This window comes from Ictalurus punctatus, chromosome 28, assembly GCF_001660625.3.
Source record: "Ictalurus punctatus breed USDA103 chromosome 28, Coco_2.0, whole genome shotgun sequence".
NCBI lineage: Eukaryota > Metazoa > Chordata > Actinopteri > Siluriformes > Ictaluridae > Ictalurus > Ictalurus punctatus.
The window spans coordinates 5,654,585-5,675,838 of NC_030443.2; the positions used below are offsets into that span (position 1 = coordinate 5,654,585).

The following is a 21,254-nucleotide window of genomic DNA, read 5'->3' on the forward strand; positions in this document are numbered from 1 at the left end:
TTAGCATGAGTTCTAACATTTCGCGCTTATATAGTAATGACAAACATCTTCACACTTCACAAACACCAACTTTCTTAACTGGCCCCAAGCCATTACAATCACATATGGCTTCCCGTAAATGGATGTGGTGAAACATGGGAACGTGAAAGCCAAATCCCAGAGGAAGTGCTCCCAAAAAAACAACAAAAACAACAACAACACAGACATGTATAGAACCATAACAAAATGGTTTATTAACGCCAAATTTATTAACAGTCAAGATAAAAAGGTGAACCATCATACATCAATAACCTTAAATGATCCAAGTAAACAGTATTTTTGTCATTAGTGAACAAGTCACAGTAACACTGGTTTAAAATGCAAATAAATTAAAACTTTGCACAATCAGGAATTTTTAAATGCTTTCTCTGAATGGTTGTACAATCATAGTTGTGGTTCGGTCATATCCTGAAAGTCTCATAGCAGTAAGTGCCATAATGTTCGAAAATTCGAGAGAGAATATTATATGCTTTCGAGCATGCAGTACATGGCTTATTGAAACCTGAGGTATTCGAAATGGCAGTGAAGTATTCCACTGAGGATCTGTGAATGACTTCAGTGTTTCCAAGTTGATGAGAAGACATCATACTGTCATACTATCTTAAAAACAATTAGGAGTCTTTTCTTTTTTCCTTTTTTTTTTTTTTACTGAAAGGAAAAACAAACCTCACCGTGAAATATCCTTTTAAATGAAATCTCATTGCGCCATCTAGTGGTGGCTTTGCAAAGAAACATAAAATACTTTACATCATAGATCTTAGACCTGAAACTGTACTGTCAGACAAAAAAACAATCAGATGTATAAGGCGCATGGTTGCTGATGTAAACACTCAGAGAAAGCACAACGGTACAGTGTGTGAAACCACAAGGCAAATCAAGCTGGACTGTAACAGTTACACTGACTCAGTCTTAAAAATCACGGTATATTGCATTAGAATTAAAGCAAACCATCAGGTTATTGTAACTGAGAAATACATCACACACAGAGAAGTTGGCAGTTTAGTTGCAATGCAATTCCTTCCAAGGCCATATATTATATTATCTGTTTAAAAAAAAAAAAAAAAAAGCACGAGTATAACAGATACATTATAACTTTGTTCAATACTTGATTTATTCATATTTTAGCTCAGACCAAAGCCAAATTATCAAACATCAGAAGGATACGAATTCATTCATTTGGTGCGTACAGTTTAAAAAGTCTTTAAAAATCCAGCTCTGCTTTCTGCAAATAAATACTTCTTTGAGTGTTTTATGCAAATAAAAGTAATGCATTTTGTATAATTGAAGTATTTTTGTGGTTAAAGATTCATGCTAATGTTTATTTACACAGCAATACTGATACACACACAGTCACACATTATATATACAGTATATATAAATACTGTCATTTGGTCATCTGAGTATAATACTGTGTTCTTTATCATCCCTCCACTGCCGTCTTGGTGCTCTCGAACGCCGATCCAGCAGTGATTCTGAAACACAAAAGGAGAAAACGATGTCCAAAATGAACTGGGATCTGACGTCTTATTAAAAAAACAACAAAAAACAAACAAAAAAAAAAACACTATAAATTAACACCTTATGCCATTATTATGAAAGGCCGCATCACCAGATCGTCAGCTGCTCATTCCATTATCATGCATGTCTGAAATGCACATAAGCACTGTGTTTAACCTAAACGAATTCTGAAAACTACACAGGCAGAGTTCCATATTTAAGGTCAAGCTTTCTAGAAAATGTTCGTAAAGAGTGCAGTAACTGCCACAAACTGCTGGTGGCGCCAAATACCAATCGGTGAAGAGAGGAAATAAGAAGCACACCAAACAAAACAAAACAAAGCAAAGCAAAGCAAAGCAAAGAGAAAATAAAAATCAAAGGCACATTCAAATAAAGGACAGAAAGAACAATCATTCAGACATTAGGGCCAGAGGCAGGACAGTAATAATAATAAGAAGAAGATCAGCACACAAGCTCTTAAATAAATACAGTCATTAATTCTTCCACTCTGGTAGATCCATCCATTCACTACTCATTTAGTACGAGAGCTTGGCTGTCACTAGCAGTCCACTCACCTGGGTGTTATATAAAGGTGGCCATGTCTGAGGAAAATCCTTTAGAGAGCGACCTCAGGGAGCGTCTGAGGAAGAGGGGATAGCGAGGTACATCGGCTAGTCCGTTTGGGTGCAGTGCGGAGGGTGAAATACAGGTATGTGCAGATCTTTAATGATCTGGCAACCCAGAGACTTACAAAAACGTATCGTCACTGCAGGTTTTTGAGCATTGATTTAGCAGATATGATCTGTTGTTTCTGCTTAACTGCAGTACAAGCCTAAAAGCCAGGATGTGTTTATCGAATACTGATCTGCCATACTTATCTGGTAAACAAACCTGAAAAAAAAGGGTCACATGTGTAATGTAATCAAATCTCGGATCAGTATTCCATAAAACGTACTCGACTGCACCCGTTCGTTATGAGACCTACAGGAAATGCAACAGGAAATCAGAGTGGAGTGGCTTGTTAAGGTGAAATAAACTGTGAATGAAATGAAAACGCTACTGTTCGGCAGACTCATGCAGGAGACACAGAGAAAACATCCAACAGGATAGGAGAGGACACACAGCGGGGAGTAGGACACATACTACAGGACCACTCGCATAATACTGTGACTTGTCTACACAGGCTGAAACTCAGCCTAGTCTCGTTCATCACCTAGTTTAATCCAGGCCCTGAAGCTGCCTGCGCATACGTTTATACTAATGTCAGCAATCTCTGAACTCCAAAAGCGCAGATTAGATGTGTACATGTGACAAGCAGTGTTAATGGGTTGCATATTTCTATGGATTATTCAACACGCTACTGGATATATGCTTTATACCTTCTCGTGAAAATTGCAGGATTGAATGCATAAAACTCAAATACTGTTAAAAGCAAAAAAATAAAAATAAAAAAAGCCACATTCAAATAATGAAGATTCTCTGTCCTAACTTACTTGTAGTCTGACCCGATACCAAGCTTCCTAGTTTTCGAGACTTTCTGGACGTGTGAGCCTGGTTATTAGTGTACAAAAGGCTCTGAGTAAATGTAAATATTAGCTACAAAGAAATATACTATGGGTAGACACCCTTCAAACGAACAGTATGACAGACAATAGTACGATATCTTGTGATTTCTTTTGCATGTAAAGCGACGCTAAAAACGAACTCTTTAAATCTTAAAATTCTAAATCCATTTTTTAAACGAGTTTGAACTAAGTGACCGGGGATTTTTTTATAGAGCGGTTTTCATATCGCGCCTCCATAAAACAGCTGCGAGAGACGACAGCGCAGGGTTTTGCTGCAGGTACTCATTAAAAAAATAAATTCATTCAAAAAAGAGCAGATGATATAAAAGCGGCGGAGGGTTTTTATGGTCGGGTCGTTTCCTGTGAGTTTAATTGAAGTCAATGGACATGTGAGCTTTAAAATCCCATAACTGAATTTGACCTAAGGATGAGGATGATCTAGGCACTAAAATGTTATAATGGATGATTTGAGAACTTCTATATAATAAACAACTGGTTGGTATTAATTAATTCATTAATAAATAATAATAATAATAATCATGTAAAATGGACTTGACCAGAAGACAGACCATACGTCTGAACCCAAACATATTCAGAGCTCCTGATTCAGAAGACACACACAGTAAATAAGGCAGTGCTATTGTCTGAGTTGAGAAGAGCAGCTATTTGGGAGTTTTACTGTACCTGGCCCCCTGTATGTGCTCGAGTTCTGTAGCCAGCCTGGCACTGCGCTCCTGTTCCTCCTGCAAGCGTCGCCGCAGCGTCCGCACCTCCTGCTGAGCCTCCACCTTAATGTCATTCGCCACGACCACAGCCGTCTGCAGGTCAGCCTGGAAACGCCGCCATTCCTGTGTCTCGTCCTAAAACACACACACACACACACACACACACACACACACACACACACACAGCAACACAATAAGACCTGCTGGATCACACGGACACTCTGGAAAGTAGAATTGGCTGCACATGCTTATGTGATTTATGCGTCAGTTTGACTGATGAGGAATGACACTGCAGTTTTACATGCAATTGAATTATTTATCAAAAGTGACACCTGACAAAGCTGGCACTGAATACCGTAGACTGACGACTTCTTTTTCAAAATTCCAAGCAATATGAGGCGACGAGTCTGAACGTCTGGGCAGGGTTGAATTAGAGCGTTCACTTGACTAGCGGGCTAGCTAATGGATTTATCGTTCGTCCACCCCTGTGAGTGCAGTCCTACATCAGCAACGGTTCATTGTAGATTTAAATCTTTATCATTCCAGGTTAGATGTACAACCCCGATTCCAATAAAAAAGTTGGGACGCTTTGTGGAATGTAAATAAAAACAATAGAATGTAAATAAAAAAATGATTCGCAAATCTCACAAACCCGTATGTTATTCACAATAGAACATAGAAAAATTCACAACAGAACATAGAAAACATATCAACTGTTTCAACTGAGGAAATCTACCATTTTAAGTGGATAATGAGGTCATTTTGAATTCGATGGCCGTAACACGTCTCAAAAAAGTTGGGACAGGGAAACAAAAGGCTGGAAAAGTAAGTGTTACGAAAAAGAAACAGCTGGAGGTTAATTGGGAACAGGTCAGTAAGATGATTGGGTATAAAAAGAGTATCTTAGAGAGGCGGAGTCTCTCAGAAGTAAAGATGGGCAGAGGTTCACCAATCTGTGAAAAACTGCATCTACAATTTGTGGAACAATTTCAGAATAATGTTCCTCAATGTAAAATCGCAAAGACTATGAATATCTCATCATCTTCAGTACATAATATCATCAAAAGATTTAGAGTCTGAAAGAATCTGTAGAAATCAATACTGCATGCCTGTGATCTTCAGGCCCTCAGACGGCACTGTGTTAAAAACAGGCATGATTCTGTAATGGAAATCACTGCATGGGCTCAGAAACACCTCCAGACCTCATTGTCTGTGAACACAGTTCGCCGTGCCATCCTCAAATGCTGGTTAAAGCTCTATCATGCAAAGAAGCCATATGTGAACATGATCCAGAATCACCGCCGTCTTCTCTGGGCCAAAGCTCTTTTAAAACGGACCGACTAAAAGTGTAAAACTGTTCTGTGGTTATACGAATGGAAATTTGAAATTCTTTTTGGAAACCATGGACACTGTGTCCTCTAAACTAAAGGACTAAAGAGGAGAGGGACCATCCGGCTTTTTATCAGCGTTCAGTTCAAAAGTCTGCAACTCTGATGGTATGAGGGTGCATTAGTGCCTATAGATTGGGCAGCTTTTTATACCCAATCATGACCTAACCCTGACCTGTTGCCTGTTACCTAATTAGTTACAAAATGTTTCTTTTTAGTACCACTTACTTTTCCAGCCTTTTGTTGCCCCTGTCCCAACTTTTTTGAGACCTGTTGCGACCATCGAATTCAAAATGACCTCATTTTCCACTTAAAATGGTAGATTTACTCAGTTTAAACATTTGATGTTTTCTATGTTCTACTGTGAATAACATGGGTTTTTGAGACTTGTAAATCATTGCATTCTGTTTTTATTTACATTTTGCCCAGCGACCAAACTTTTTTTTGGAATTGGGGTTGTCATTACTTCAATTAATAATTAAATTTAGCTGAGCTTTAGCCATGCTCATGCTGGCAAGATTAATGATAGAACCAGATGGGAATATAATGACAGACGTCCAAGATTAAGACTGGAGGTACTCGGGATGCTGCGAATGTAATCTATGTAATGGAATGTTTCAAGTGAATGCAGTCGAAACGTATGACACTGGTACAAACACATTCAAGGTACACATTCATCACCCCGATAAGGCCTATAGTATAAATCTGCTGAAAAATCCTACTTTCTGAGAAAACCTACCTTCATCTGTTTGCTCATGGCTTTCAGCTGCTTGTCCTGCTCAGTCTTGTGCTCCTCCAGACGCTTGATTTGACCTGAGAAATGGAGACCAAATAGAACTGCAGATCAGAACGTTGTGTTCGACGGTCCAAGCGCAAAATAATGCTTTTATGTGAAATAATGGCAGGAAGATGATTGGGCAGTTTTGAGATACACTGTGCTAGAGGCTGCAAAAAGTTGCATGGTGAGTAACACGGGTGCTATTTGTTTAAAAGTCTGAGCTGACAAGAAAGATAAACAGCTTTAGCGTACAGTATATATTAAACTGCTTAAAGAAAGAGTGATTTCATTAAAGCTTGGCATGCAAATGATTGAGCAGAAATGGCTAGTAAGGAAAATAACAGTGAGGTTTTCGGCTCAGTGTATCAGTCTGTCCAGACTGCAGCATCCAGCGTGTGCACCTCTGAGCTACGACCGCACTGAGGCAATTTATTTCAGCTGTTACAGTGTGTTAAACATGACCGAGAGCAAGCTATGCTTATTGCAGCCTCTAGTCTGCGACAGAAAGAGGGCAGGAAGAAGGCTCTCATATTTTCATGGTTTCACAGCAGTCAGAGAGATATGTGCAAAAAGAAGCCCAGAGCGAAAGACAAAGAAAGAGAGGTGGTCTTCGTACTCTCTAGGTCCAGGATGATTTGGTTGGTGTGTAACTGAACTGCCCGCTGCTGCTCCACCTGGTCCTCCAGCTCAAAAATCGTCTCCTGAAGGTCCTTGATCTGGTTCTCGCCATCTCTGCTCTTCTCCTCCAGAGCAAGCATGCTGGCGTTGTGATCATGCTCCTGCGACTCCAACCTCTCTTGATGTTTCTGTTGGTCTGCCTCAGCCTGTGTGCACATAACACGATTCAACAGAATTAAGAGGAGGGCAGCAGGAGAGAAATTTTACATTGGTACCACTCAGGTTTTTTTTTCTTTCTGGCCTGTGACCTCAGCCTTAAACTCTACTACAATTATTAAAAAGCTCGTAAGTATATACTACACATTCACAGTTATGTACTATACTCCTATAGCAAACCAGATACACTAGTCCCACATATCATCCTGGTAAAGAGGTAAATAAATATCAAGCCATCATGTCGTTCTGTCTCTGGATGACCATAATGCAGTGAGGCCATAAAGAGAAAGAAGCTCACAGTGGTAAAGTTTCAACTGTTGGCCATCCACCATGTGTGGGACATTTGAACTCCACGCCTTTTTCTCCTCTCTATTGTTCTCCTCCTTCGCTGTTTCACCCAGGAGGCACCACTATGTATCTCGCATGGGAATACTTTTTCATTAGGTCAGCACAAATGGGCATACTTACGCACACGAGCTCTCGGGTGGAGCACGGAACCACATCCACCCGCCCAGCCACACACTCTCTCTCTCTCTTCCTCACACACACACCTAATTCTGTAGTCTGTACCTATTTCCAATGAATAGCTTTTAATAGTAGTTTAGTAAGTTAGTGATTATTGCAGTCTGTTAAAACTCGAAAAGTTTGTCATTTCAATTCTTAATTCAAATTCCAAATCTGAATAGGGTTATAAACCAATGAGGGGTGTACTGATGCATAACTGATGTTACAGTGTGTTTGAGGTGGCTGAATACTAACAGGCCTTGTTGTTCAGTCATGGAGAGGAAAGTGTACACTCACAGGTAATGAACCCTAGGCAAACCACACAGTGCATCCATGAGTTCATATTGACACTGTCAGTGTCAATATTTTCACTTGTTCATAGTACCACGGCTTTCCATCTCCTGCTGAATTAGACCACAGGTTCTCAACCTTTTGTAACTAAAGCCAACAAGCCTCCCATATCATATACATCTATATATATCCATCTATCTATCTATCTATATAAAACCTAATCTATATTCTGTTTTGATAGATAGATATGATTTTTGTTGCTTTTGTACTTTTTTAATTACTTTTCATAACTTTTATGATTTTTAAAAATAACTTTAATGACTTTTATAAAACTATATAATGGACAGGTATGGACCATGAGTTATTAAAAATGTTTCTGAACACTATAACTACTTTTGAACAAGAGAACCAGGCTGTAATAACGCGGACTATTTTACATGTAAAACATGTTGCATTACATTCGTCCAGCGTTCTAAAAACATTCGCATATGAATGATGTAAATTGGGCGGAAGGGCGCGTCTCGTTATCCAGGACGTTGTTAAATCTCCGTCTCTCGGCCCCTCACTGAACTGAGCAGACGCGGAGAGAGGTGAGAGTGCAGCGGGAAAGTAAGACCTCGCGCTTCCAGGACAGTACTGGAGACATTTGGAAAGTTGCTAAGGTTTGTCCAAAAAGTCGCTAGATTTGTCGCTAGGTGCTTTTTTGCAAAAAAAAAAAGTTGCTAAAGGGGTCTGAAAAGTGGCTGAGTTGGCAACACTGGTCTGCAGAGACAGATAGATAAAAGGCAGGCTAAGCTCCGCCTCTCCCCAACAAAAAGTAAATACAGAGGGAGAGGGAACGCGGGGTTTTTCATTTATGTACATTCTATTTGAAAAGTAATAAAATACGCAGAGTACACAAATAATGCCCTGTCTGTGTTTTTTTCTCTTGAAAACAATTTGCGCCCCCCTTCCGATCTCTCCGTGCCTCTCCACAAGTATCTGAGAATAAGTTGTTTGAAGACAGGGTGGTGGTAGAAATATGACAGCCAGCCTCTCATTCACTTTCTGTAGCTGCTCGTCTGGTCTGGATGGCGCTGGACCTGGAGTCTATCCTGCGAAGACTGGGTGCTGGGTCCGTCATGTTTACACTCATTTACATTTGAGAAATTTTACAGTCACCAGTCCAGCTACTTGGCAAGTTTTTGGGAGGTGGGAGGAAACCGGAGAACCTGTGAGAACCGGAGAACCACACTATTCTCTGCACCTTCGTTATCGATAATCAATTTCTTTTCAGGCGTGAACAAATACGAAAGTCCAGAGGTTCCAATGTTCTTGCCAAGACCCATCTTTTGATTGAGTGTAAACCTAATGATCTACGTTAAGCGGTAGCTAACATAATAGAAGTATGACAAGCTAGACAACCAGTTAAGTGCATTAATACAGGTGGAGGATGTGCAAATATTCACTGATAGAAAATCAAGTTAGTCAAGCAGACATGGCTCGCACTGTCTCCTGATATAGCACGTTTGCACCATTAACAAAATTACATCTAGCCTTTGCTTAACATTTGGCGATGAGCTGTTCTGCTTTCCTGTATATAAAGTTATACAAATCTCACTATGTATCCAGTTAGCTATTCAACAGAGTTGAAATCGTACCCACCCAATTAACACGGTTCGGGATAAACGTTAAAAAATAAAAACAGCCTTCACGTGAAGAGGAAACATCTGTGCCTTTGCCTCTCCTAACTTAACATCAGAAGCAAAATGCTAGATCAACACTAGGGCTATAATGTACTAATGCGCAGCCATAACTACTCAGTTTAATGAAACCAGATGAACCACCCTGTTCTCTGGGTTATGGCATGAGCCAGGAAATTAGTAACATCACAGTTGGAGAAGCAAATAAATCCATCCTCCAGCCATGAGATCATAACTCCTGAATCCCCACGGCCTTACCCTTCCGAACAGTAGAATTTTAAGCCTAAACGGATTGGATTGCTCTTGTTATAGAAAGCTGATGGCCTCCACAGGAGAACGAGGAATAAGCCAAGGGTTTGGCTCCCTGGCAGCAGTTTAGTCAGAGGACACACTGAAGTAAAGGAGAGACAGTTATTATGTGTTAACGAGGCTCAGGACTCAAAACTGTCGCGCATGTATATCTTTTCATTCTCATGGACGATGTGGACTTCAAATCATAGAACCAGAACAACAATGCAACTGCCAAAGAGGTAATAACAGAGGATATTTTATTTCAGTGCATTTATGGAAGACCTTCTGTAATGTTCTTGTATTCCATTTCCAAACACAGAAGAATGTGAACTGCACTTACGTTTCGGAACGACCGTTGCCTCGTCTCATTACAGAAGAGAATAAAACAAGACATCTGACCGATCCGGAAGGTGGAAAACCATCAAAATATTCTTATACAGCCTCATGCGATACAAAAGATTAACAGTATAGGTGTTTATGTAGTAATGCTCGTGAGAGTGTGTGTGTGTGTGTGTGTGTGTGTGTGCGCGTGTGCAGAGTATGTATGTGCAAAAGCTAACAATTTCCATCAGACCTCCGCTCACATGGACTAACATGGGCGTGTGATGCACCAAAATGAAACCTCAAGGCCAAAACCAAGGCTGAACTCCAAAAAACACTGAGCAGAATACTAAACCCCAAGTACCAATATTTAATTTATTAGACTATTTGTTTTTGTAGCATTGTATAAACTATAGTATGTTTGCCTTGAATTGTTTCTGTTTTCAGGGGAAACTAAATCACAAAAATTACAAGGTAACTAAAGAACCTTGAACTCATAACCCCTTTCCACATTGAGAAATCTTTTGCGATGGGAAATCAGTGTCTATCAACTACTGCTGTTATTATTATTGGGCATATTTTGAAATACTGAAGAAAGAAGAAGAAGAAAAAAAATAGGTTTTGTACCCGATTACCACTTAAGTTTAGCAAACAAACGTGCAGGCTGTACACCATACCCTTACTGTTGTTCTTGTCCAACTAACATCGTTATACCACAGTTAGGCCGTTGATAAGATGCTCTGTGTGGAATGTATTCTCACGCTTGTTCAGTGTATGTCACTCTGATAACAGCTGGGCAACACTGCAACAACCCTGAACACATCTGTCACCTCTGGCTTGTTCATTATTGTTACGCTAAAAATGCTATGAAGTAAAACCAAACTGACGTGCTTGTTGTTTTTGCTCAAATATATTTGCCCACCAAACTTTTGTTATTTCCGTACCTGAGATGCTAAATCAGACATTGGGAAGAGAACATCCTGAGAATAAAGTGACGAGAAGGGGACAAGTCAAGGAGCCTAATGGGCAGAGCAGCAGTGCTTGACAGACCATGACATCCTACACGCCATGGTTTCTGGGACTGAAGGACAGTAATAATACATGTCCTAAAGCACTGAGTCTATGATGCAGAGATAGTTAAAGATGACAGCTGAGACACATACCTTACTGAGCAAACCCTGAATATGCTCAATGTCCTTGTGAGCCTGCAGCAGCTCCTGTTTCAGCTCGGTGCAGTTGAGCTCCAGTTTGTCTCTGTCTGTGTGTGCGGCTTTCAGTAAGGCCTGCAGCTCTGTGCTGTTGCTAGCACTTTGGACTGCATTCAGCTCCAACACTTTCTGCCTCTCTGTCTCCACCTGGGCCTTCAGGCACTCATTCTCCACCCTCGAGGCCTCCAGAGCTTGATGTTGTTCCCTTGCTAGCCTTGTTGCCTCTGCTCCAACCTCCTTCTCCCGTTCTAGCTGCTCCTGGAGGATCTCCAGCTCATCTTTTAAGCCTCTCACGGCCGCCTGGGCCTCCTGATGCTCTTTTTCCAAAGCTCTTAGACTCCCTGTGAGCTGCTGCTGAATGTCCACCAGTTTCTCTCTCTCAAAGCGTGAGCTTTCCACCTGCTCAGCCAGACGCTGTTCCAGCTCTGCAGCCCTGGATGCGCGGGAGGCCTCCACTTCCTGACTTTGGACTTGCTCTCTGAGTCTCTGGAGCAAAGTCTCATTCTTCTGTGCCAAGAGCTCCACACGCTCCCTCTGCTGTTGCAGGGAGGTCTGCAAAAGACTCTTCTCTTCAGACAGGCGCTCGTTCTCTGCTGTGAGCTCCTGCACGACCTGCTGCTGGTCAGCTAGCTCTTGCAGAGTGGCCTGAAGCTCCTCTGCTGTGCTGTGGTGGCTCTCCTCCATTTTTTGAATGCGCTCTGTGAGACACTGCAGTGATAGATCTTGTTCCTTGGGGCTTGGTGCAATGCCCTTGATGCTGCTACTGACTGAATCTGAGCGTGATGGGATCTTCTCAAACTCAGAGGAGTCCGGTGACGGAGACCCTTTGGTTATGTCGCTACCAGATGATATAGAGGTTTTAACTGGACTACCATTAAGTGGTCCACCTGCTGCCATTTTGGTGTTGCTAATCTCTGGTACAACCCCATTAACAGAGGGTTTGTTTGGACTGGTTAGTGATGTAGAACGTGTGATGGTATTATCACAGGAGACTGGAGAGTTCTCCAACAAGATAAGCTTTTCTTTTAGAGTCTGATTCTCTTGCTGCAAAGCAGACAACTCTTTCTGAAAGCACCTGTTCTTCGCCTTCATCTCCTCAATTAATGTTTGTGTATCTGTGGAATTTGCCTCGGTTTGTTCCCGCTCTGACGTTCCATCTGGTGTGCCAGCCTCCTGTGGAGAGCCTTTCCCTCTGCACCTTTGCAGCTCCATCCGTAACTTGCTTATCTCAAATTCTTTGGCCTTGGCCTCGGCTAGCAGTTCTTTAACCTGACACTCGAGGAGGGCTCTGTCTGCACTCTCGGCTTCCACCTTTGACTTGACAGAACTGCGGGAATGTTTTGCTAGTGCAGACAGGCTGGAGGTGCTAGCGCTGGGGATCATCTTTTTGGTAGAAGGGGTCCTTAGCTGATCTCTTAGTGGAGTGCGGTCTCTGGAAATGGTCTGGGGGATATCCCGTGGAGCAGGTATTCCTGACTTTTTGGTTGATTGGAATCCTAAAGGGAAACAAAGTAAGATTTATGCTTTATGACATGATCATTGATGAATGCATGCTGCTAATTTTTGTTTCTGATTTATACCCCACAGTTCTCCCAAATTGCATTTTTGCCAGGTCCCACGAACTAGCTAGGTCGTCCCTGTCAATGACTCCGTTTACATGGACAGCAGAAATCTAATTATTGACCTTATTCTGAAAAAGACAATATTCTGATTAAAGTGTTTACATGAGTAACTTTTAGAATATTCCTTTCATGTTCCTGTTTTACATGTTATAGATCATAGAGCGATTAACGGCACACGTCATTACGTCACTGCGCCACGCCGTCCGACGTTCCCTCCAGAATTTCACGTATCGACATACAGTTCGTCTTCGTTATGGGCCCGTTTACAGTTTCGGGTTATTTTATTTAAAATTTTTATGAACGCTTCAAGTGCAGTTAATTATTTGTCATGCTATACGTGCAAATAGACGATTGCTTGAAGCCCTGGGCTGCGTCCCAAACCGCGTACTTACCGTCTATATAGTAGCCGAGCTACTACAGGCCTTCGTCTACTACAGGCCTATAGCAGGTAAGTTCGCGGTTTGGGAGGCAGCCGTGCTGTCTTGTTTGCCGTCAAACGGTTCTGCACTGCCGTGTGTGCGGAAAGTGCGGTGAAAACTCCCGCACGACGTTAATAGTGTGATTAAGGTGTGTACGTGTCTGTAATACACGTCAATAATGGCACTAAAACAGGAGTACTCCACATGTCTTAATTCGATTTGCGTTTACTTAGAGTATGACAAAAATTGCTGTTTACATGCTAGTTTCTTAATCAGAGTATCGTCTTAATCGGGTTAATATTGGATTATTGTTGTCCATGTGAATGTACTGACTGACTACGTTTACATGGACAGCAGTATTCTAATTATTGACCTTATTCTGAAAAAGACAATATTCTGATTAAGGTGTTTACATGAGTCACTTTTAGAATATTCCTTTCATGTTCCTATTTTACATGTTATAGACCTAAACCCTATTGAGCATCTGTGGGGCATCCTCAAACGGACGGTGAAGGAGCACAAGGTCTCTAACATCCACCAGCTCCGTGATGTCCTCCTGGAGGAGTGGAAGAGGACTCCAGTGACAACCTGTGAAGCTCTGGTCAACTCCATGCCCAAGAGGGTTAAGGCAGTGCTGGAGAATAATGGTGGCCACACAAAATATTGACACTTTGGGCCCAATTTGGACATTTTCACTTAGGGGTGTACTCACTTTTGCTGCCAGCGGTTTAGACATTAATTTCTGTGTGTTGAATTATTTTGAGGGGACAGCAAATTTACACTGTCACACAAGCTGTACACTCACTACTTTACATTGTAGCAAAGTGTCATTTCTTCAGTGTTGTCACATGAAAAGATATAATCAAATATTTACAAAAATGTGAGGGGTGTACTCACTTCTGTGAGATACTGTATATATATAAAATTATATATATTGCCTATATAGTAGGTGAAATACATGCATCTCAGCTGCTATAATATATATATATATATATATATATATATATATATATATATATATATATATATATATATATATATATATATATATATATATATATATATGACAGCTACCGACCAGGTAGTTTGAAGGCAAGCATGTATTTTCTCTGAGACACATAAAGCCAGCACTCATGTCAAGTTACAGGGCATCTGAACATACTTGGAAGAAACTATTCTCTTCCACCTACATGTCCTCCCAATCACTCTGATTGAGGTGGGGATTGAGTAATGCTATCTTGTCCGGCAATGTGAAAGTGTGTGGCGTCGGTGGGATTTGAGCTTTCGATCTACTGAACATAGAGCGCCACCTGGGAGCCTATATTGCTGAATTTTCAGCTGTGGTCAAGAATTTTAATACAAGTCAGTGTCAGTGAACTGTATTTGACATTTTCTGTTCATGGTAAATGGGTGAAATATTTTTTGTAGCAGTGGCAGATTATTTTTTTTTTAGTTAGCCACCAACTGAAAGAGATTAACTTGTCATGGTCACTGGTTTAATTTCAAAGTATTAAGTGTTAGAGGTTATTCGTTCAGTCCTCAGCAGACACGACGGGCCGAGTGACACCAGAAAGTCACACTGCCCATGTGTCCAGACAAGTAGCTCGGGTAACACAAACCCCATGTGTGCACTTGTATAGTGGAAGGTTTTTGTTGGTGGTTTTCGAACTATCAGCAAACACAAACACCGGACTCTTGTTACAATTGATGACAAAGCTCGTGCAGTGCAGAGAATGTTCTACAACAGTGTGTGGGGCTTACAAAGAAAACGCTGTGCTTCAGGGCAAAAAGTGCCAACCCACTGGTCAATTAGCAGAGAAAGAATGGGTCGCTCTCATGATGAGACAAATTGTATGAAAACACAAACAGAAAGGAAATAAATTAAAGTACATTTACACAAATAACCCTCTCTCTCTCTCTCTCTGTCTCTCTCTCTCTCTCTGTCATGGTAATTTATTACACAAAGCCTTTCTTTTCATCTCAGGGGAAACATTTGGCTATTTAGTATTCACTCTGCACATTTCATATGACATAAATGGTCCCGGGAGCCGAGTGGTCTGAGCCAACACTTCCGTAATCCATTGTATCATATCATAAGCAATACCAGTTATTTTTAGCCACAGTCTGCAGATCAGTTGTCTTGCCTGAAGTTCCAATACTTATTATATAAATATTTTAAAAAGTGATATTTACCCTTGCACGCGTTCTCTGACACGATTTGAGTAAGTGGAATTTTTCAAGGCCTGATTAATGAGCTTGCGCTGCGTTGTCGGTTCACTGAACTTCACCAAGAGACCGTGTCAGGACCTGAGCCATTACAAATCGATATTCTCCTTCCCTTTTCATTCCTTCTCTGCCTTAAACACATTCATAAACGACAGACTCAGGATGCACTCTCCTGAATTATACATCATACATTTGATTAAAATCATCATCATCTGATGATGATATTAGCTTTTGGAGTATAATGCTGTGTTCTCTGTGAGCCATCCCCACCATTTCTCTTTATTAGCACCTGATATCTTTGGAAATTGATCAGTGGGCCTCATTAATCAATCTTTTAGTAAACTTGTATGTAAATGTAAACGTGTGTTGTAAGGTCAAACCCGAACTAAAAATTCCCACCGGATTTTTCCGACTCGTGTGTGTACAGTATGCTGATAAATGCCAATCACTCATAAATTACTGAGCGTGTTCACAACACGGTTGATTTGCATTTAGGGATGACCACAAATTTCCATAAAAGGCAAAGCTCAGAGAGAGATGAAAACAACAACATGATGACCAAATGGTCAAACGGCAGTAAACAAAGTAATTGGGAGGAAACGTGACGTCTTCATGTGAAGGCATCGATGGAGCTTAATGTGCTGACATCTACAGTATGCCTCAACATGATGTCTAATTGTCTAATTGCAGCTGTATCACGGACACACAAGTAGACCACATCTGCAAAGTTCTACAAAGTACTTTGTCAAGTGCAAAACGTAATGATCAGTTCCTGAGATGAAACTTGTCCAAGGCAATGGTAAAAGATGTCTATTAATCCTAGGGGTATAAGACCGACACTTAAGACCAATAATAAAACCTCTGTGAATAACTATGCATAGTATCATGCCTCTATAAGATTGTCAGGTATCCACCCAAAACTTGGCACAAATCCACCTATTCCCACTTTCCTCAAGATCGAGATGTCATTGTTTGAACGTGAACAAATTCAACCAGAGATGGCTGATGGGTTTAAAGTTGTTGTCACATTCCCATTTGAGAGCCATTCATTCCTGGTCTGAGACTCTTGACCATCTCTAAATATTCTTCCCTCACTGGTCTTAAACTGAATAAGATTTATATTCACTACGAAGAAAAGTGGAACCCCCACCCCCACCCCACCCCACCCGCACACACACTCTTTCAACTAGCCGAGTGTAAGTACTGAGTACTGAATACCATCTTTTAGAGAACTTGAGAAGTATTATCATTATACAACTGCATGAAATGGAACAGTATTCAGATGTCGGCACACGATGGAGAAAGAAATCCAATTAATTCGATTATACTTTGATAATAACACCTAATAATCTGTCCCTAGACATCTCCAGAAGTCCCATCTGAAAGTACTGTAACCATAGTAACACGTAAGATTTTTTTTTTAAAGATTTGTAAATACACAAAAATGAGGCTGCGGCTAGCTGGAATGGGACTTCTCGTGATTGGTACACGGTATGTCACGTCCTGCAGTCGCAACAACAGAACGATGCAGCTGCGTTTGTTTAATGAGCACAGAAGAATGTTATGAAACTCACACTTCACCTCCAACATTATGGAAACTGGCTACTTTTGGTACAAAGGGAAGACAAGGGGAAAACAGTGCCAAAAGAACGTATAAAAGGGAAGAAATAGTGCAAATCACATGGAGAGACAGAGACGGTCTAAATGCTTGGAAATAAAGACAAAGCAAAACGAGAAGCATAAAGCTGCTTTTGTACAGTTACTAAAAGCCACCATTTGAGGGTGGTGTCACAGGGTAGACTTTAAATCAAATATAAGAAGTCCTGAATGTCCTTTAAAAAGAGGGAGGCTCTTTTTATTTTATTTTATTTTTTTTTACGTTTGGTGAGACCCCAAAGCACGACACTGATGCTACTGTTGATGACACTGCGATGTACACAGGACAATGAAGGGCTTAATTTTATATATATATGTTACCGCATGTGTGAAGTCCTTAACATTTTTAAAACAAAATGTAAAAACACTTCTCCAATAAAAATGTGTATGAAGAAAAAATGCTTTAGCGGCCCATCTCAACAGATTCAATTCAGTTGTTTGGGTTAAACAAAAACACACACGTCTCCTAAGTTACGACACGGACGGCTAAGGGGGTGGAGCGAAACGTTACAATGCCCAGTGATAGTACTGTACACTGGTGCTAACACCATGTACAGTATCTGAGCCAACAAAAACATGAAGCAAACAAGTACACACCGTCAAGTCTCTCTACTGCATTCAAGCAGCATTTACTGACTGAATGGATCGAGCAAAACAATGCTGTGGCATAATTATTGCCGTATTCAAAATGTTATTGTAGAGAGACACCAGCGTCAAATTTTCATTCACGTGTATAACTGCATTATGGAGAAAGGACATGAAATCATCTCTTGTTCGTGCTGGATGAGGTTTGGAGTCGCAGTAGGAGATGTGGATGGTTCTCTGCATGACCTGAGTACAATGCATTCTTAAACGACCCCTTGAGTCATTAACTGCACTCCAGAGTGCTTACAGAAAAGCGACCACTGGGAGCCATGAGTCAAGCTTTGTCTTGCAACACTGGCATGACACAGTGGCTAACATGAGAGGGCTGGAATGCTAAGAATTCCTCTGAGGTCCTGTGTTTTCCGCAAAGAGTTGCCAGTTTGCACTGATCTGTGGCCACCTCCCATTCATAAAGCGCTTCAGACCTTTAGAGGAATAAACCTAACGGTCACAATCCTTCTCCTTTAGAAGAGGAAGTTCAAACAAGGCCATTTTTCCACGTGGAATTTGGGAGTGTAACTGAAAAACAAGCCCTGTAAGGCTGTTGCCCTTTCCTGTTGTCCTGCCAGTAAAAATGGGACAGGCACATTGCATCAGATTCCACACATGTATACAGTGCTGAGACAGAGAGGCTGGGCCCTGCTGCCATTCTGCTCTGCATCCTGTCATGTCGGTGAAAACAGGATAAAATTTCCATCTGCGTCAGCATGGTAACATGCGAAATGGTTGGTGTGATCGGAAATTAGAGAAGTCTCGCTACGTTTTGAGTGGTCGATGTGTTTCCCATTACCATCAGAAACACTGACTACATTTACATGGACAGCAGTAATCAGTAAGTAGTAAAGCGGTAAGTTATTGACCTTATTCTGATTAAGACAATATTCTGATTAAGGTGTTTACATGAGTTGCTATTAGACTATTCCTTTCATGTTATAGAACATACATCGATTAACGGCACCCACGCCACGCCGTCCGACGTTCAATCCAGAATTTCACCTATTGACATACAGTTGGTCTTCGTCCAAACCGCGTACTTACCCATGACCTTAATACGTGTATTTCGCCTACTATATAGTAGGCAAGTACGCGGTTTGGGACGCAGCTCTCGTTTGCCGTCAAACGGTTGAGCGCTGCCGTGTGTGTGTGTGTGTGTCCTGTCGCAGAATGCGGTGAAAACTCCCACATGACTTTAATATTGTGATTAAGGTGTGTACGTGTCTGTAATACACCTCGATAATGCGACTAAAACAGGGATACTCCACACGTCTTAATTCGATTCGTGTTTACTTCGAGTATGACTCTAGTCAGATTACAGTAATCGATAATCGCCATCTACATGCTAGTTTCTTAATCAGAGTATCGTCTTAATCGGATTAATATCAGATTATTGTTGTCCATGTAAACGTACTGACTGTAATGCTGCCAGAAGTTGCTGCTTCCTCACACACACCGTGAATAAGAGTCCTGAAGTAAGTCCACTAAAGCAAGAGTGAGTCCTTTAGGAAGTACAAATCTTTAGAGTATCAGTGTTCGACGGCAACAGAAGGTGAGTCACAGGTTCCCTAAAGCTTAGGCGTTCCCATCGAGTCAGATGCAGAAGCCAAAAATCTCCTTGGCTCTTTTTTTCAAATACCCTGCCCTTGCTCTAGGGCAGGACGTGACATCGTTTGAAGTTTGCGGCATTAAAAAGGTTTGTTGAGCCTGGAGGAACCTGACCCTGAGCTCGGACGCCTTCCTACACAGAGGACACTATTTGCAGAAACATACAGCAAGCCTTACAAGTATGCCTCCTGGTCTGCAGCATTAGCAGATTTGGTTTTATAACCACGGCTGCAGGGGATATGGGCCACAGTTTCTACTTATTCATACAGGATTTATTAATAATGCTTTTATTTCACATTTTGCAAAAAATATCTCGCAAGTAGATTTTATTATAACGTTATGAGTATCATTTTTCATGGCATTTGACACTGTAAAGAGACGCCTGTAATTCTAGCCATTTCGACTGCTGCAACATTCACTCCTCATTTAATCTGCTCATAAACTATTTGGCATAGATATTCTACGTACAGTAGACTGATGATAACCCACATTTTCCACGAAATGTTTGCGTTTGGCTGGCACATCAAAGTGTCTTTTCCTTTTCTCTTTTGCCATTGTTGAGTAAATCCTTTAGTTCTTGGTCTAGGAAATTGCACAGCAGTCTCTTCTGTGCAATCACGTAATGGTCTGCCAACAGTGCCTGTATAAGCGCCACTGCTCTCAGCAGTAACACATCAAACTGTCAGTCCTCAGAGTGAGTCAGCTCTTTTTCTATTCTGCCTAGTGTACTTCACAAATAGGCATTCAGTATACCTCTGCGCTGGGAAGTTCAAAGATTTACTGCAACTTTTGGGCTTATCGGAAGTCCACAGACTTTATTTTACTTAACTTACTGTTATTTATTTAACACATGCAACCCCTGTGGAGAAAGCACAGCCCTGCACTGGGTCTGATGTCCAATCTCATTATCATGCTTAGTCTGAGGTTTAGGAGATTTAAATTCACACAGACAACCTAGGTTTGACCTTCTCTTAGTCATAGCTCATAGTCTAAGTGCAGTGCTGTCTCTGCCTCCCAGCGTGGAACACCAAAAGCCAGAAAGCACGTCCTATGATGTGCCACCGCATCATTTCTGCTGAGTATGTGGCATTGTTAAGTGTCTTAGCATGCTCAAATGAAAATGTTGGGCACTCGACTAAGCCACGCAGTCATTCAGATGCCTAGCCAAGAGGAAAATCATTGAGCTTCATGTGATCAGAATACTTCTGCTAAGGTCCATATTGATACACATGATACGGGAAATACAGTATATGCTCAATACACGTCGGACCCATTCATGGTACATGAATAGAAAAGAAGTTCAAAAGCATGTCAACAAATCAGAACTCTTTTGGAACAATATCCTCTGGTATACAGACAAGACAAAACTAGAACTCTGTGGCAATAATTCAGCTTGGCATTTTTGGAGAAAGAAGGGTTGTACATAAGATCCTAAGAACACCATAACGACAGTGAAGCATGGTGGTGGGAGCATCATGATATGGGGCTTCAAATAGTACTGAGACATTACATTTCATTGAAGAAAAAAAAAACAATGTACCGGGACATATTAGAGGAGAATTTAATTTCATCATCCAAGAAGCTGAATCTCAGAAGAAGATGGATGTTCTGATAGCAAACATATAGAAAAATAACTCATGGAGGCCTTGCATGGTCTGGTAAATCTCCTACCGTAATCATATTGAAAGTTTATGGATTCCTTCACCCTAATAAACGTAGGGAATTAAACTCAGTAACAGTAACTATACCGGCTCAAGTCAAATCCCTACATTTGTTCCTGTTTAGTAATATGCTCACTGCCTAGGGTATAACTTCAAAGAAGCTACTCTGTCTCCCAATCAATATTCCGTGTACAACTCGTTAATATTCAGCCTCAGTAAAAAGGGACTCCGACATGATGATGAATTTGTATACTATTATATGTGATGTCACCTTTAGGACACACATTTTCTTTCGAATCT

At 41.0% G+C, this 21,254-nt stretch overlaps 1 protein-coding gene and 1 long non-coding RNA gene across 14 annotated transcripts in view; both read right to left on the reverse strand.

The window, feature by feature from the left end:
* The window catches only part of specc1 (sperm antigen with calponin homology and coiled-coil domains 1), a 95,400-nt gene that overhangs the window by 29,587 nt on the left and 44,559 nt on the right, over positions 1 to 21,254 (reverse strand). For all 13 annotated transcript variants that reach the window (XM_017459653.3, XM_017459654.3, XM_017459656.3 and 10 more), the window contains 4 exons: positions 11,079 to 12,619; positions 6,609 to 6,816; positions 5,954 to 6,027; positions 3,786 to 3,961 (listed from right to left, as the gene is read on the reverse strand). In XM_017459653.3, coding sequence (XP_017315142.1) covers positions 3,786 to 3,961; positions 5,954 to 6,027; positions 6,609 to 6,816; positions 11,079 to 12,619 — 1,999 coding nt within the window. The remainder of the gene's footprint in view (positions 1 to 3,785; positions 3,962 to 5,953; positions 6,028 to 6,608; positions 6,817 to 11,078; positions 12,620 to 21,254) is intronic.
* LOC108259888 (uncharacterized) lies at positions 209 to 3,779 on the reverse strand. Its single transcript, XR_001811021.2, has 2 exons — positions 2,112 to 3,779; positions 209 to 1,511 (listed from the first exon to the last, which is right to left on the reverse strand). It is a non-coding gene; the product is annotated as an uncharacterized LOC108259888 (long non-coding RNA).